Source organism: Hippopotamus amphibius, chromosome 8 (genome assembly GCF_030028045.1).
Source record: "Hippopotamus amphibius kiboko isolate mHipAmp2 chromosome 8, mHipAmp2.hap2, whole genome shotgun sequence".
NCBI lineage: Eukaryota > Metazoa > Chordata > Mammalia > Artiodactyla > Hippopotamidae > Hippopotamus > Hippopotamus amphibius.
In genome coordinates this window covers 8768584-8785164 of record NC_080193.1, presented here as the reverse complement: position 1 = coordinate 8785164, position 16581 = coordinate 8768584, and the positions used below count along the sequence as shown (strand labels likewise).

General features: G+C 49.3%; 1 protein-coding gene across 1 annotated transcript in view; it reads right to left on the bottom strand.

Moving 5' to 3' along the window:
• WSCD2 (WSC domain containing 2) overlaps window positions 1–16173 on the bottom strand; it is a 43195-nt gene extending 27022 nt beyond the window's left edge. Inside the window, exons 1-3 of the mRNA XM_057746426.1 lie at window positions 15795–16173; window positions 5819–5933; window positions 2440–2624 (exon numbers count right to left, since the gene is read on the bottom strand). Of these exons, the coding sequence (XP_057602409.1) occupies window positions 2440–2624; window positions 5819–5933; window positions 15795–16173 (679 nt within the window). The remainder of the gene's footprint in view (window positions 1–2439; window positions 2625–5818; window positions 5934–15794) is intronic.
• Window positions 16174–16581: the final 408 nt, after the last annotated feature.

The window sequence follows — 16581 nt, the reverse complement described above, 5'->3', positions numbered from 1 at the left end:
TTGGCTCCTATATACACCTCCATGCTTAAGCAGATTCCACTGGTCTTGGGTCTGTCTCTCCACTAGACAGTGATCTCCCTGAGGGCAGGGACTGTGCGTTACTCCCCATTGTCCTCCCCATGCCTAATCCACAAGGGAGCTCATCAAATGTTTCCGTTCAATGAACAGTCCCAGTGCTCTCTCCAAATACCATGTCTCCAAGTGGGAGCCCACCAGGGTCCCAATTTGACCAACCATCTCTCTCCTTATCCAAGTCACCTCCATTCTCATCTCAGCCACAGTAGCCTCAAGGTTAGTAGGGCCCAGATTTCCTTCTGGAGTCTCCAGCTGAAGATGCCCAAGCTTCCAACCTCATACAGTGACGATTCAGAACAACTGGGGTGGACTTAGAGAATCCAGGACTCCCCTCTCAGTAGAAACGAATGGGTTCTCTGTCTTGGACATAAACACAAAGATTCCTTTCTCAGATGGGACAAAATACCACTGCAGAGGTGGGCAAGCTGGAGGGTATGGCAGCATTCCCACCAGCCGCAGGGGTTTCTCACCAGCAACCACCCAGCCAGCCCTCCCACTGCTACCAGGGGAGAACATACCCGACTGTAACACAATCTAGTGGTCTCTGTGTATCGAGGCGTATATGTTTCAGCTGATTGAAAAATCTTTGATGGTCCATGAGAGGGTTATTATACCAGGTGATCTCAATAGTGTGTGTGTGTGTGAGAGAGAGACAGAGACAGACAGACAACAGAATGTTCATATTACCCAGCCAATCTGAACAGTAACCAAAAGGATGTCTGGCTAATAGCCGCTGATGACACACACAGCCCAGTTCTTGTTTATCTAGCTCAGATCGTCCACTAGAATGTTCTAATGGCAGCAGCTTCCCCTCTAAATACACACGACTTTAAGGCCATCTTTTCATATGGTCAAAGTCACCATCGAAATAATGTAAACGTTGGCGTAAAGAAATCAGTATTGGGGATGATAAATCGGGTATTAAATTAGAACCTCATTACACTAATGGCCAAATCAGAAAATCGCTGTATGGACATTATCCAGCCTGGATTTCACACACCTTCCCCACCCTCTGCCAGCCGGACCTTCAGACCTGGAGGAACTGAGGCCACAGTGGGGAGGTAGGTAGATGGTGCCCCTCTTTCTAGAAATCGGCCGCTTTGCAAATTGGCAGCACGCTTGACCCTGCTGCAGAGCACAGCTTGAACAGGGCTTCAAAATCATGGGGTTTGGAAAACGGAACACACTACTGTGCAAACCAGCAATTAATTTTTATAAACAATGACATTCACACGGAAGAGGCCTTTCTCTGCAAGCCCACAGGCGTTAAGGTTCTGCCAAATCCACCTGGGTGGGCAGGTCTACGTTCTGTGGGGACCTTGTCAGCTCCACTGAGGCCTGGGGCCTTATTATTTCAAGTGTGGCCCACGGACCAGCACCCTGATGTCACCTAGGAACTCCTCAGGAATGCAGAATCTCACCTGCTGAATCAGAATCTACATTTTAACAAGAGCTCCCTAGGATTCATTGGCGCATTCAAATGTGGGACTTAGAGTTCTGGATTCCTGTTCCTACCTCGGGACCGCATCAGAAGAGTAACCAGGACAAACCCCAGCCCTCTGTCTTTCGTCAAGGCCATTAGCTCTTCTTAGAGGTCTGAAGGTCACCTTTGAGGTCACAAGACTGTGTGACCTTGGGCAGGCTTACTTAAATTCATCAAGCCTCAGTTTCTTCACTGAAAAATGGAGGTAATTAACCATGGTAATGCCTGAAAAGTCTGTAGGGAAGGGAAACAAAATCAGGCTTGCAGTGGGCTCAGCACGGTGTCTGGCACGCGGCGGGTGCTTGATAAATAGACATTAAATGCTAGGAAACACCCAGAGAGGGGACAACGGGACAATACCCACAGAAGAGGGGGTGGCTCCTGTCCTTGCATATTCAGCCCCTTCCCTCCCTCAGTTTGGACACTGGAGAGTTTTTCCAACGAGACTGAAGCACTGGCAGGCAAGGGATAAATTCTCTCTATGGGAGCATTAAAGACATACGCTCTGGAGTTGGTGTAAATCCTTTGCTGCTTGTGTGACACTGAGCCTCAGTCTCTTCGTCTGTAAAATGGGAGTGGGTGAATAACAGTGCGATTTCAAGGGTCATCGTGAGGATTAGATGTGCCCTTCCACAGAAGGCACTGAGAAAACCATGACGTGTTTGCTGCTGTCACGGTCACTGCCACCATCATGAGAGACAATCTGCTTCCAGAAAATGACGGAGGATAGGCCAGCTCAGGCTCCAGCTGTTTGTAAGGGGGAAGAGAGGTGCGGCTGGAGGTGAGGCTGTGGCAGGATGGTGGCAGCCTTGGAGGGGCCCCAAGGGCTTAGGAGGTGCAGGTGGGCGAGGGGCAGAGAGGGGAGGGGACGACTCACGTACACCTGCGGGCTGACTCCTGGGCCAGCTGCAGCCGGTAGACGGAGAGGCGGTTGGCGCCACCGCACACGCTGCCCCGCTCTCCCTTGCAGTCCATGTCACACTCCGCCTCGCTCACGTTTGTCGCCTGGATCTTGTGGCCGCAGTAGCACTCGGCGCCGAACTCCAGCCCAGCGTACAGGTAGCCCCTGGGGGAGGCTGCTGTCAGGCCAGGGCGGCTGCCACCACAGAGATCCCCGGGATAGGGAGACTCACCCAGGGAGGAGGCTTGGGGGATGGGAGGGCTCTCGGGACCAGGAGGTTCCAAGGGAAATGGAGAGAAAGATGATGGAAGGTGGGGGTAACAGAGAGACCCCAGGGGACAGAGGAGACCTCAGGGGCAGGTGACACATCCAGAGTGGAGAGCTGGTAGACAGAGGCTTCCAGAAGACAGGGAGAACTCAGGGAGATGAAGAGACTGGGGTGGAGGTCTTCCTATTTCCCTGGAAGAGGGGAAACAGGGAAGACCTTGGAGGTCAGGGAGACCCAAGCAGATCTGAGGGACAGGGATGTTCCAAGGGACAGGGGGATCTGGGCTGAGAATAAGGAGACCCTAAGAGGCCCAGGGAGGCTGAGGGGTTAGAAAGTCTTGAAGGTGGGATGGGCAGGAAGCCAAGGAGGATTACAGGGAGGTCTCTGGGGGACAGGGAGACTCAGGGAGGGGACAAGACCCCAGGGACCACCTGCTTCCATCTCTGCCTGATGTCTCACATCCCCACACACCTACCCACACAGACACACCACATCATATTCACACCCACCTACATACACCCTCCACACACAGCACACAACACACACACCCCTCTGGTCCTGTGGTCCCTCTGCTCCACCCACTCTCTTGCTCTTCCCTGTCTAGAGCCACAAGCCAATTACATCTGCAGAGTCCAGCCCCTTTATTCCAGGAAACATCCCCCAGGAATGATGCCTCTGTGTCCCCTGAGAGGAGCTAGGCCCAGGGGAGGGGCAGGACTCTTGTACATCTCTGGAAGACGGCAAAACCACAGTCACATATCCAGCCAAGTAAAGAATTCCTTTCCTTAAAATAAAAAAAGTATCCAGGCACTGCAAGATTTTCAATTTTTTTCATAGCTACGGAATCCTCTCCTAAAAAGGACTCTTAGTGAGGACCTGCTCTGTAAACAGATGAAAGGGGAATTGCTTGGTCTGGCTCGAGGGGAGGGTACGAAGCAGTGAGGGGGTGGGGGAGGGGAGTAGGACAACCCCTGCTCAGCCCTCTTGCCCACTGTGTCCTCTGAGGCATTTTCCAGAATCCTGAAGGCTCCTGGGGGGAGCAGCCTGTAAAACACTGGTCATGCAAGGCTGGACCTACGGGAGGTGTCCGCTCACGCCGTCCCTCGGGACTTCTGGGGGCTGGCTGGAGAGACACATCCACCCAGACTCATGTCTCCAAACACCCCTACTGCTTGGGGTGGCGTGTGATCACATGGTCACCTGGGCAGATGCAGTAAGAGCAGCTTGAACTATCTAGGCATCTTGGAGCTGGGCCAGATTCTTTCTTCCACCTGTCTGTCTCCATCTCTCTCAAGCTTTGGTTCTCAGGCTCCCCTGGGGCCCATCTCATTTAATAGGACCCACTGATAGAAGGAACCCTGGACAGCAGGAGTTTTCAAAGTTTCCCAGCTGGGTGTGAAGATCAGAGCAGTGATGTTCTAACCATAGTGCCAGGACCAGCAGCATCCAGTATCATCTGGGAACTTGTTAAAAATGCAAATTCTCAGGCCCCACCGCATACCCACCACATCGAAAACTGGGGGTGGGGCCCAGCCATCTGTTTTGAAAGATTCCAGGTGATGCTGACGTGCAGGTCCTGGAGCTCACGGCCTAGATGCAGAGACAAGCACGCAACCAGAAGAGGTGGCAGAGTGAGATGAGGGTTGAGATGGAATAAATCTCAGATTGTGGAAATGCAGAGGAGGCCCCCAACCTGCCTGGGGTGTCAGGAGAGGCTTCTCAGAGGAGGTGACAGCCACGGTTGAGCTTCCGAAGATGTGAGATCAACATGTGTACCTCAGTTCGGGTGGGCACACATTTGGGGGCTGCCCACCTGTGGTTCCAGACAGGTGCAGAGCTGAGTCAGCTGCAGCCCTGCCCCCAAGGGGCGCCCCAGCTAGCTGGGGAGACAGACGCATGAACGGGGCTTGGGCCACAGAATAGCAATAGCTTACGCGTGCTCTCTGCCAGGCACTGTTCTCGAGTATTTGCTTTGCAAATATTAACTCTTCAACTCCCACAAGACCCCTCTGAGGGCGTGGACTCTGAAATTCCCTCTGTCTCCCCACAGTTCAATAAATAAATTGATGAATCAATACCTTCAAAAGCTTGGAGTCTTTCCCAAGCTGGAGATGGTCCTGGGCTCAGGACTTCAATGGTGGACTGTTCTGGAAGCTGATTATAAAGGGGTCAGTGTTTCCTAATCAGGGACAGAGGGAAGAGTCCCTTGGCCACCCACTTGCCCATTTCCATTCCAGCCACGCAGCCGAGCTCCTTCAGAGCTTGTGACCTCCGGAGGTGGCTGGCTAGGGTCTGCAGATGAGCAGGTTACAGGCCTCTCACAAGCCACCAAGGTCAAGGGACCCAGGGCATGGGGGAGGAGAAGGTCAGCTCACTCCACGGTGCAATGCCGGTTCTCAGGCACGGACAGAGGGTCCCAACTTGCCAGTCCTCTGGGGCCTCGTCCACTCTTGGAAAGTCAGCTCCCTCCCCCCAGTGCATATTCTAATCAAGAACACCATTTTCTTCTTAGACTGGAAAACACAGTCTGGGCAGGTGAGTATTTCTCCCTGGGAGAAAAACAAATAGCTTCTTGGCTGGGAGACCATTAAACATCCCTGATCCCAGGCGCCCACCTCACCCGTCCCATGGGCATCTCACAAGCCTCAAGCTCACAGACTCACACCTGCCTACATGTAAACACCCACTTGTGCTTTCCTCACAATTCTGGACCCTTCCAAACATAACCACAGAGACTCCTGCACTCACAGCCACTATTACTTACAGACAATTAGGTATTGGCGTTAAGCTCACAAACATATGACCCTGCAGACTGCACACTGCAAACGTACTCCTAGGCAAACTCTCACACAATTGCACAATCACAAATTCCTACAGACCAACTCCCTGCTCATTTGCAAGCACGTATGCCTACACACACACACACACACACACACACACACACACATGTGCGCCCCTGCACCACCCTTTCCTTGTAGTCACATGTTTATCCTCCATCATGCCCTCCCACGGAAAAAGAAAGATCACCACAGGCAGGACTCTGAGAAGGAAGGGGTCTGAATGCATGGAGCCTGGAACAGTGGGGCCCTACCGTTCTGCACAGTTGTCCTGGCAACGGAAGACAGTCATCTTTTTGTAGTCGAAAAAGGACACGCCTCGAAGGGCCCGGCTCTGGGTGTCATCCAGGTAGCAGCCGATGTACTTAGCTTTGGGGAGATGAGAAAAGTCAGATTTGGCAGCGGGGGACAAAGCTCAAAAGGTTTCAGGGGTAACCAGTCTGCCTCTGGCTATGTGGCCTTGTTGACCTTTTGGTGCCAATTCCTTCCTCCGAGCAGTAAAGTAGAAACAAGAGAGACTGAAACTCATACACATAAGCAGAATCCGATCTACAAGGGGCAGTGGAGTCCCATGGCTAAGGCTGTGGGCCCTGGAGCTCAACAGAGAGGAGGAAGGACCTTTCCATGGCCAGGGTTAAGGTCACACCCCTGGGTTCTACTGGTGACAACTGGGCACTCAGCAACCCAAGGCCAACATCATTCCCTAAGCACCAAGCAGATGAGACCTATATTAAGACAGCTCTGAAGAGCTTGATAAGTTGACAGCCTGTTATCATTTCAACAAGATGCCTTAAGGTGTTATTTTTCCTTGGAAGGAACACTGGGCGTGGATATCTCAAGATCTAGGTCTTCATCTCACTCTGGTTACATTCTAGTGCTGACCTAGTGCATTTAGGCCAGTTAACCTCTCTGAGGCCCAGTTTTCTTCATTGTGGGGATGAAAATATCAGCCCGATGAGGTTAAAATGGACTTATCTGTATAAACGTTTCTACCACAGTGTGTTGCATATAATAGGCACAAAGTTAAGGTGAGTGGAATAAGAAACCAGCCATTCGCAGTGTTGCATAAGTACTTTACAGTTTTCCCACCTTGTGGGCCAGGGTGAATCCTTTCAAGCAAAAGGAAAATGTTAAATTACATAAAACAACTATCCAATTATAAACCACTCAGTTTTCTTAAAGTAGTACACGTGTTCCTCTACTTCAATGGTAAATAGTACACGAAGATGGTACTTTACAGTTTATAAAGTCTTTTCCCATATGTTCTTACAATCATTATTATTAATTTGGACATGCACTTTGCTAAGTGCTTCATACATACTGTCTCAGTGAATCCTTAGAATGACCCTATGAGGTAGGTATTAATATTCCCACTCAATGTAGAAGAGGAAACTGAGGCCCAGAGAGGCTAAGTCACCTGCCCAAGGAAACACAGCTTATACCTGTGGAGCTAGGTTTGGACCCAGGCAATCTGGCTGCAGAGCTCATGTTCTTAACTACTGCTTATTTCTCTTTGAATCCAGGGATCTTTGCAATGGCCCAGGTGCAATGACCTTTGGCATGTTTAAACTCTTTTCTTAGATGACTGAACAGAGGCCCAGAAAGGTGAAGTGAACTAAGACCTGGAACTAATTGATGGCAGAACAAAGATGTAAATCTAGGTCTTTGGGCCCCCAAACCCGTGCTCTTTCCACTCTTACACTTGGAAATAACTGGAGGTTAGACTGAGGACCCAGCCAGCTCTTGGAATTAAACGGCCCTCAGAGGGAATGACTGAGGAAAATACTACATGCCACTTGATCTCGTTCATGGCTGAGCTGCTGTCTATTTAAACTGTGGGCTTCTCACCCCCCTCACTCGCGGTGCAGAGCAGGGTCTAGCAGAGGATGCAGGCTCATTATGGAGCAATTGTGTCTCTCGACGCCGCCCTGGTAAGTGCAGAATTTGTCAGCCTCGCTGGAGATGTGTCTCAACCCTGATCACCTTGAATTTCTTTCATAAGACAGAGGTGATTTGGTCGACTAAGAACAGTCCATCTTTAAAAGAAACATTGCCTCCCTGGAGCGGGCACATCAGACGGTGACAGCTCTGGAAAAGCCTATATCTTGTCACTGTGCTTGTTCAACAATGTGTGTCCCTCCTGTGTCAAAGAAGGAACCACGGCCCTGGGGCATGGGTGCTGTTTACATCTGGGCTGGGAGGGAGAACTTCCTTGTGCCATAGTGGGGAGGGCTTCAGACCAACTTTAGCTCAGTAGTTCACTAGAGGACAGAGTGTCCAAGGATGGGCAGGAGGAGAAAAAAAAAGGAGGGAGGAGAGGGAGGGAGAGAGGAAGGAGGAAACAGTTGTTTTACTTTGGTAGCTTGAGGTCACTGTCATCAGATCAAAAGCTGTATGTGTGTGTGTGTGTTGTGTGTGAGAGAGAGCCAGAAGGGAATATGTGTTGAGTACCTACTGTGTGCGATCTACTTTACTATGTGCCACATCTCAAAAAAAATTCAATCCTCACACCCTTCTTATTAACCCATTTTCCAAACGAGGAGACTGATCTTAGTGACTGTGATATCTCTCTGTCTTAGACATGAATCTCTGTTTTGGCATGTGGTGTATGTTCTGACTAGTAACCATTCATATTACTCCACGTTGCTTGCTTTGAGTAGAATCTGACACTATGTAATCTGCCTATGTTCCTACAGCTTGGAAGCATCTCACTTAAAATTAACCCCGGATCTATCCTCCAACCATTTTACATTTGGGGAGCCTTCACTTCCATTTTCCCCACAGACTTCAGGACCACAAGGCGCCAGACTGAGTCCTGATGGAGAGGAACGCTCGCTGGTGACCCAGAAATGCTGGGCTTGGAGCTGGATGTACTATGACTGTGAGTGGTCTCCCTTCAGGGTGAGGGTAGGTGCATTTGGCTATATGTGGGATGGTGGCTTGTGTTAGGTGAGATTTTTATAATCAAATTAATAGGAGTGGAGTATTTGTACACACACATGTGCACTGTGGGGTGAAGGGGTGGACTGTAATGGTACTCTCTACGCCTTCAAAGCACCCCCTCTTCCCATTTTTCTGTTAACAGACCTTACCTGCCCTGACCATGAAGAGACACTGACCTTGCAAGAGCCAGTCATATTGCACCTGTCACCCGCCGGTGACTGACGGCTCCAGGGAAGAGCACAGGACCCATTCTTTGGATTCTTACAGATTACAGCTGGGAGAAAGGAATGTGTTTCCCTTGGGTTATGACACTGGCATTCTCTCAGCCCAGAGCTACCAACAGCCACAATCCCTGGTACCAAAGTCAGTCTGTGTAGGAGAAGAACCAAGATGAGTCAGAGGCAAGCAGAGATGAGTTAGGAAGAGAAGGGCACAAATCATTCACTGAAAATCTAGCCCCTTTGGTAGTTTGGTGACAAGATGAAATATGTTTTCTTCGTCAGCCTAAGCTGATTCAAGACGGGTTTTTGTCCCTTGCCGCCAAAGGAGCACTGACTAATATGCTGATTGTCAAGCTAAGCTTGAGTCCACCCAGCTGGGAGAGTCTAGATTACATCCATATCTAGGCTGCTCTTTCCCATGTATCACACTCAGTCTTGGCCCGGGAGAAGGGATTCTCCATCCTCCCAGAGAGGCCTTCCTGGAGGGATGATGGGAGAGGGAGGGTCTTTTGGAAGAAGAGTTGAGGTTTGACCATAGGTCGATCTGCCCCAAAGCCTGGGCTTTTAAATGCTGTACCACCCTTTCCCTAACTCTCCCACAGGCCAGGCAACAGACGCACAAAGACTTGTTGGGTGAACAGATGACCTTCCGTTTCGTTACCTGTCAACAGGAGGGGAAAAAAGACACGTGGTCCCTTCACTGATGCTCTGGAGAAACATGGGCATGTTACATACTGTGACTTGATGGAAGGGCTGAGGTTTTTGGGTCAGGAAGAGGATGTTGAGTCTGTTTCCTCCTTGTTCTGGGCAAGGGCTGGTGACTCTGCCCACTGACCCTTCACTGCAGGCTGTGGCCAACACAACCCGTGACCCTGTCCCTGGAGTTCTAGCACCCCGCTAGCAATCAGCTCATCAGTGGGGCCACTGTCCAACCCACTTCCGCTGTTTCCCAAAGGCCCCGCCTCCAGTCCTGCTGTGGTGGCAGAGTCTCCCCGAGAGGAGGGGGCATTTGGGTATATAAAACAGGGATGAAAATCACGGGCCATTCGAGGGAGAATTAATGGCTGAGTTCACATAATCTATCAGCTTGTCTCTGCAGCCATCTAAATATTGCTGAAATGGCAAAGTCCTGTCCCTGCCTGGCTATTTATCTCAAGCACAAAAACCAGCGAGGGGTGAGCCCAAGAGAGCACAGGCATATGGAAAAGAGCTTTCCCGACTGTGTTTTTCCCCTTTCTTTTCTTTTCCTTTTTTTTTTTTTTTGCTTCAATTAATATTCCTTTTCAAAAAATTTTGCTGTCTTCAATGAAAGTAATTTGTTAAAAGAATAGCTAAGCATACGCTAACTTGTATTCCTCTTATTTATTGTCTGTGAGTAGATCCGCAGATGGGAGGCGTTACAGTTCCTACAAGAACAGTTTTGGAGGCTACCCAGTCTGGGTTCTAATCCTGACCCTGAAGTAGCCTTGCAGTATTACTCCAGCTCCTGCCTGAAAAGTGGGAATACTTAGGAGTTGAACTGTGCCCCTTGTTAAAAAAAGGATAGGTTGAAGCCCTAAGCCCAGTGCCTCAGAATGTGGCCTTATTTGGAAGTAAGGTCATTGTTTGTTGATGTGATTAGTTACAAGGTGACACTGGAGTAGGGGGGGCCCCAATCCAACGTGACTGGTGTCCCTATAAGGAAGTGGCTCTCTGAAGACCCACAGACACAAGGAGAAGGCCATGTGAAAACAGAGGCAACAGGTGCAAGGAAGGCCAGGGGTTCCTGCTGATGCCAGAAGCTGGGAGAAAGGCTTGGAGTAGATTCCCTCTTACAGCCTTTGAGAGCCTATCTTGAGTTTGAACTTCTGGCCTCCAGAACTGCAAGATAATACATTTCTGTTGTTTCAAGACACCCAGTTCATAGTACTTTGCTATAGCAGCCCTTGGACACTAATGCAGGGGTAATTTTAAGATTGACTGTAAGAGTGATCTCTTCATGGAGAAGAGAAACTGTTATTTCCCTGCTGGGGATTCTCTGCCATCTTGGAAAGTTGTCCTTCAAGAGGATCACTCCAGTGCTGTCTGGGTTTCTCTGTGCAGGGAATGGAATTTCCTGCTCATATCCAGGCTTCCCTGGGGTAGAGGGATGCATCTTCCACTTTGGTCAAGGCCCGTGGATGCTATAGGCTCAGCTCAACTATCACCTCCCCCAGGAAGGCAGCCATGATACAGCCCCATGACCAAACAGGATCCTTCCTTTGGGATCCCAGAGTCCCCTGGCATATCCCACCTTAACACTTCTCTGAACCATTTTCCAAGTACTGTCCATTAATTTTTCAAATTAGAAAAAATTTAGGCCTGTTGTGGAAGAATTTTTTTACCAAAATGAAGAAGTCCTATAGTGGGGCAAAGCAGGATACGATGCTATGTATACAGTGTTTTGTTCTTTAGAAATATACACATAAAGGAAAAAGACAGGAAGGTAAAGGTGATACGCCAACAGTGTTAACTGGGACTGTTGCTGGATGGTGGGACTGTGGGCTATTTTTATTTTTATCTCTTTTTTGCTAAGTATTCTAATTTTTCTACAATAAGCATGTGTGACTTTGATAATCAAGAAAAAAAGTTATTTAAAAAAAATATAATTCATCTTTTTACTTGCCTGTCTTTCCCCAGGGGGGTGGGACTATCCCTCAGAGGAAAAAAAAACTATGCTTGAATCATTCGTGTGTCTCCACCTCCCAGCACAGAGTGAGACGTACAGACATGCAATAAACGTGAAATGAATGAATGAATGAATGAATGAATGGAGTTGGGGATTCTATAGCTCCGTGGTTAAGAATAAGAGCTTTGGATTCAGACAGAATTGGGTTGGCGTCTGCTCTGCCTCTTAGAAGCTGTGTGGCATGAGGCAAGTGACTTACCCTCTCTGAGCCTCTGTTTCTTAATCTATGAAAAGAACTTACTACTTCCTACCTGATGTGAGGCTGAGTACGAGCACACGGCCTCTGACACAGAGCAGACCCTCCGTTACCTGCAGAGATTGCACCTTCAGCTGGAGGAGATGGGGAGTGGGGGCCCTGCTGTCCCTTCCAAAAATGCTGACTACATCTCCCCGTGTCCTTCTTCACTCCCAGCCCACACCCTCTGTAATCTGGGGGAAACAAAAACAGCACAGACTTTGAAATCAAACTGGATTTGGCTCCTGGCTCTGCTCCCAACAACTGGGTCACCTAAGGCAAGTCACATCACCTCTGTTTTCTCCTACAGAATTATAATATTAATAATAATAGCTGGCACGTACCAAGCGCTTACTCTGTGCCAGACTCTGCTGAGCACTCTGTGCATTGAGAAGTGAGACGGTGTAGTGGTTAAGGTGCAGGTGTAAGATTCAAACCACCTGGGTGAATATTGGTTTACTGCCTCCTCCAACTGGATAACCTTGGGCAGATTACCTAACCTCTCTGTGCCTCAGCTTCCTCCCTGTAATGGGGAATTGATAACAGCGTCTTAATGGGGTTGCTAAGAAGATTATGCGATGTAATAGCTGCAAAGTGTTTGGAACAGTGCCTGGCATTTAGAGAGCATGCTAGCGATTTATCTTATATAATCATGCCACTAGCCATCTGATGTTAAGTACTTTTTATCTCCCAGGAAACCGAGGCTCAGAGAGGTAAAGTGACCTGCCCAAAGCTGCACAGCCAGCAAGCTGCAGAACTGGGATTTGAACCCTCATGCGGCTGCTCAGAGCACAGGATCTCACAAGCCTAGCATGGCGACTGGCACATAGCAGGTGCCAGCTCCACCTAGGAAGTCAGACTTCCTGCCCAGGCTGGGGGCAGCTCCACCCTCACCTCCTGCCCCGTGATGGGCTCCGAATCCTTTACAGCTTAAGTCTTGCATCACTGCATCAGACAGAGCCCTTGCCAGCTTCAGAGAAAAACCAAATGTGCTTAGCATCAGGTCAAAGAAGCATCTCATTTTTATTAGCGTTAATCTAATATGTTGTCTTTCCTTGCTGAACTCTGAATAAGTTAATCAAGGACAGTCTGAATTTGTGTTTTCTTAATAAGAACACCTGACTCCAAAGCTGCTTGCTGAGAGCTCTGGGCTCCAGGCTTTTTTCTTATTTTTCTCTTCCTTCTCTCTCTATATATTTTATAAAATATGTAAAATGTTCAGAGGCAGGGTGGATAGCGTGGTAGAGAAGAAGGTTCACAAGCTTTGGAATTAAATGGACCTTGTTTCAAACCTCAGTTCCTCCACTCACTACCTGTGTAACCTGGGATACGGGACTTCTCTCTGAGTTTCAAATTTTCCCATTTGTAAAACAGGATAATAGTCTCTAACTTTTTGAGTTGTTGTGGTAATTAACATAAGGCAATGAAGCACTTATACCATGGTCTAGCCAATAATGACCATTCAATAGATACTTAGCTATTATCTCTACCACTACTAACAGCAGCAACTATTAAGTGACCTATTATTACAAACCAGGAGATGTGACAAGCATTTTACATATATCATTCCACTCAAATAACATATGAAAAGCAAATGGGACAGCAGCTGGCATGAAGTAGATCCTCAAGAAATGGTAATAATTACTCATAATAGTGGCCGTGGTATTTCATTCTCATAACAAATGGGGGGGGGTGTTGTTATTGTTGTTGGATGAGTCAACTGTGCCACTAGGGAATCGTATTCCACCAAAGGACCTTGACAAACACAGACAATTACCATTCCCATAAGGGCCAGGACAGGGAGTACAGAGGAGGAACATTTGATCAAGCCTGGAGGGAGAGCGGGGTTCAGGGATAATTTCCTGGAGAGGAGCTGAGCTGAGACCTGGAGCAAGAGTAGAGCTAACCCTGTAGAGACACTCCAGGCAGAGGGCTGGTCATTCATTCATTTGTCCATCCAATCACTCGTTCATTCAATCACTTGTTCATTCAACCAGCAGGTACTGAGCGCTCTCTTTGTTCCTGGTGCTATCCCAGGTGCTGAGAGAATGAGGCAACCGGGACGGGCACGATCCCTGCCTTCCTGGAGCTGACAGTCTAGTAGTAGAGACAGACAATAAACAAGAAAGCAAATAAAAAGAGACACTTTCAGATGGTGATAAGTGCTATGACAAAAATAGAACTGGGTAATCTAGTCCTGATCAGGCACAAAGTGGGGCTACTTGAGGATGGTCCGTGAAGACCACGGCAAAGTTTGACTGGGGTCCTGAAGGAAGGGAGGAAGAGGGCCATGCAAAGATACGGGGAAGAGCATCCCAGATGGAAGGGACTATCTATGCAAAGATCCCGAGGTAGGATAAGACTTGGTGTGTTCAACGGAGAGCAAGAAGGACAATGGGGAGGGGTATATAATGGCGGGGCGGGGCGTGTTACAACATGAGGCTGGATTGGTGGGCCATGGTGGGGATTCTGGAATTTATCCTAAGTGTAATGCGTGTGTATCCTAAGGTGCAGGCTTGTGACAAACTTTGGGGCTTGCAAAGTAGCAGAAGGATTTTGGAGTGCCTGGGTTGAGATGAAGCTTGGTGATTGGAGAAGGTGGAGAGGGATGCCACGTCATGATTTTTCCATCAGTGTAGCACCTCACACCGCAGCTGTGCCTACAAGATGGGGTCCCTTACCCAGGTAGATTCATGAGAATTTCCTGATCACCCCCTAAGAACCTACTGTGTGCAGGCATTGTGCTAGGTGTTTCCATAACCATGCCTCATTGAACTCTCAAGAGAAGCCTGGTGGGGAGGGGGTCATTATTCCCATTTTATAGATGACAAAACTGAGGCATGAGAAGGTAAAGCCACTTGCCTGGACCACATGGCTGGTTGAAATGGAGCAGGACTATGAATCCAAGTCCTCCAATCCATTCTGCCACCTCCCACATTCCCCTTCACCTCCCTGTGAAGCTTTTGAAGAGGCAGAATTCTAGGAAATTCCTGAGGGTGAGATGGCAGGGTCTTCTGGATGCTCCTGAGTGAGGTGCAGGGTGGGACTGAAACAGGGAAACGTGCTCCCCAGGAGGAGTTCCCTCCATTAGTCCTGCTTTCTTCCACGGTGGGAGAAGGGGTTTTTCACAAGTTGGATCACAGCAGAAGTGTGACACGTGGCAGGGAACACAGGGCGAGGGAGGTTTTCCTTCTGTCCTGATTGGTGGTAGATCCTCCCAAACCATCTGTCCCAGATTTTGGAAACATCCATTTATGTTAATCTCATGAATTGCAAGGGTTGTGGGCTCCTCCTCAGAATGCTCATCAAATGGGCGGTCACCAGCTGACTCTGGGAGGTTGTCATAGAGCCAGCATCCAGGCCAGATGGGTCTGATCTGAACTTACCACTCACCAGCTATGTGGCCTTAGGGAAGTGTCTTTACTTTTTCAAGCCTGTTTCCACATCTGTTAACGGGGCATAGGACCACGTTCCTTGTTTAAATCCATGGAGTGTAGTGAAAATCAAATGAGGTAATGCACTTGTGAAGAAAAGCCCTTTTTGACTGTGACAGGCTAAGAAAATACGACACAATATGCCCAGGGCAATGAGGTCCCCCAAGCGCCATCACTACGAGATCCAGCAAAGTGAACTGAGAGGCAGTGCAGTGGAGCAGAAGCCCTGCCACTAGCTAGCTGTGGAAACTTGGGCTCTCGGTGCCTCAGTTTCCTCATCTTTAAAATGGGAATAATAGCACCTTCCACACAGAGTTGTGGTGATAATTCAATGCATGTCAAGTGCTTAGAAAACTACCAGGCCCTTGGTAAGCGCTCAATAGCTGCTAGGTGTTTTGAGTTTGGGGTGTATGTAACAAGGGTTAAAAAAGGCAGCAGGGGAGGGTCAGACCTTGAACTCTGACAGATTCAGGGTTCAAATCTAAGCTTGGCTGTTTACAAGCTGTGTGACCTTGGGCGAGCTACTTAATGTCTCTGAGCTTCAACTTTCTCCTCTGTGACACCTCTTGCATGTGTGATGGCGGGTTCCTGTTAAACACTGAACACTGGCAGCTGTTATTATACTATCATCATCACCCCCCTTCCCTTCTCCTCAGCCATCTTCCAAGCCCAGACGCCCACCCCTCTTACCTCGTTCCTCCTCCTTCTCCCGGACGACCCGCCCCTTGAGGGCCCGGCTCCAGGCTCCCCCGTAGTCCCCCGGCTTGGCTCTCTCATTTCCGTCCTTGCTCTTGAACCAGGGTCCGTACCTGCGGGCGATGCTCGAGGCCTCACCCGTGTCCCGGAAGCCTCTGCCCAGATTTAAGTCACCCCAAAAGGGCAGCTCGGCACCCTCTGCTGGGGCCCCCACAGCGGGGTTGGCCTGGTTCTGGGAGACAGCAGGCTGACCCACAAAACCAGAGTGAAGGAAGACGAGGCTCCCAGCCGTCAGGTAGAGCACCAGGAAGGTAAAGAAACGTACAGGTTTCCTGCGGAAGTACCGCTGGAATTTGAACCAGAGCTTGGCCATAGCGGGATCATTCCGGACTGGATCACTGGGGCTCAGCTGGGGGTTGGGGGGTGTGGTCCAGGGAGGGAATGGAGGGAGCCTCTGTTTTTCAAGTTTCCCTTAGCGATGGAGCCCCTGGGGGTCTTTGGTCTTAATCCCTCTGCGAAGGTAACTGCCAAGATCAGAGCAGGAGGGCAAGTCTGATGCTTGGCTAAAGCCAAGAGAATAGAGGACAGAGTTCACCAGCCCTCCTGAGGTCAAGGTGAGCTTCTTTGGGCCAGGAAAGGGGTTTTGAGGCTCGGGACACCCAGGAGATGGTTCCATTTTCCTACATCTTGTTCTTTGCCTCAGAGTTCCCAAAGAACTTTGAAAATAGCAGTCGGAGGAGGATTTTGTGAGGGTTCCCCAGCAGCTGGAGTTCGCTTCTTG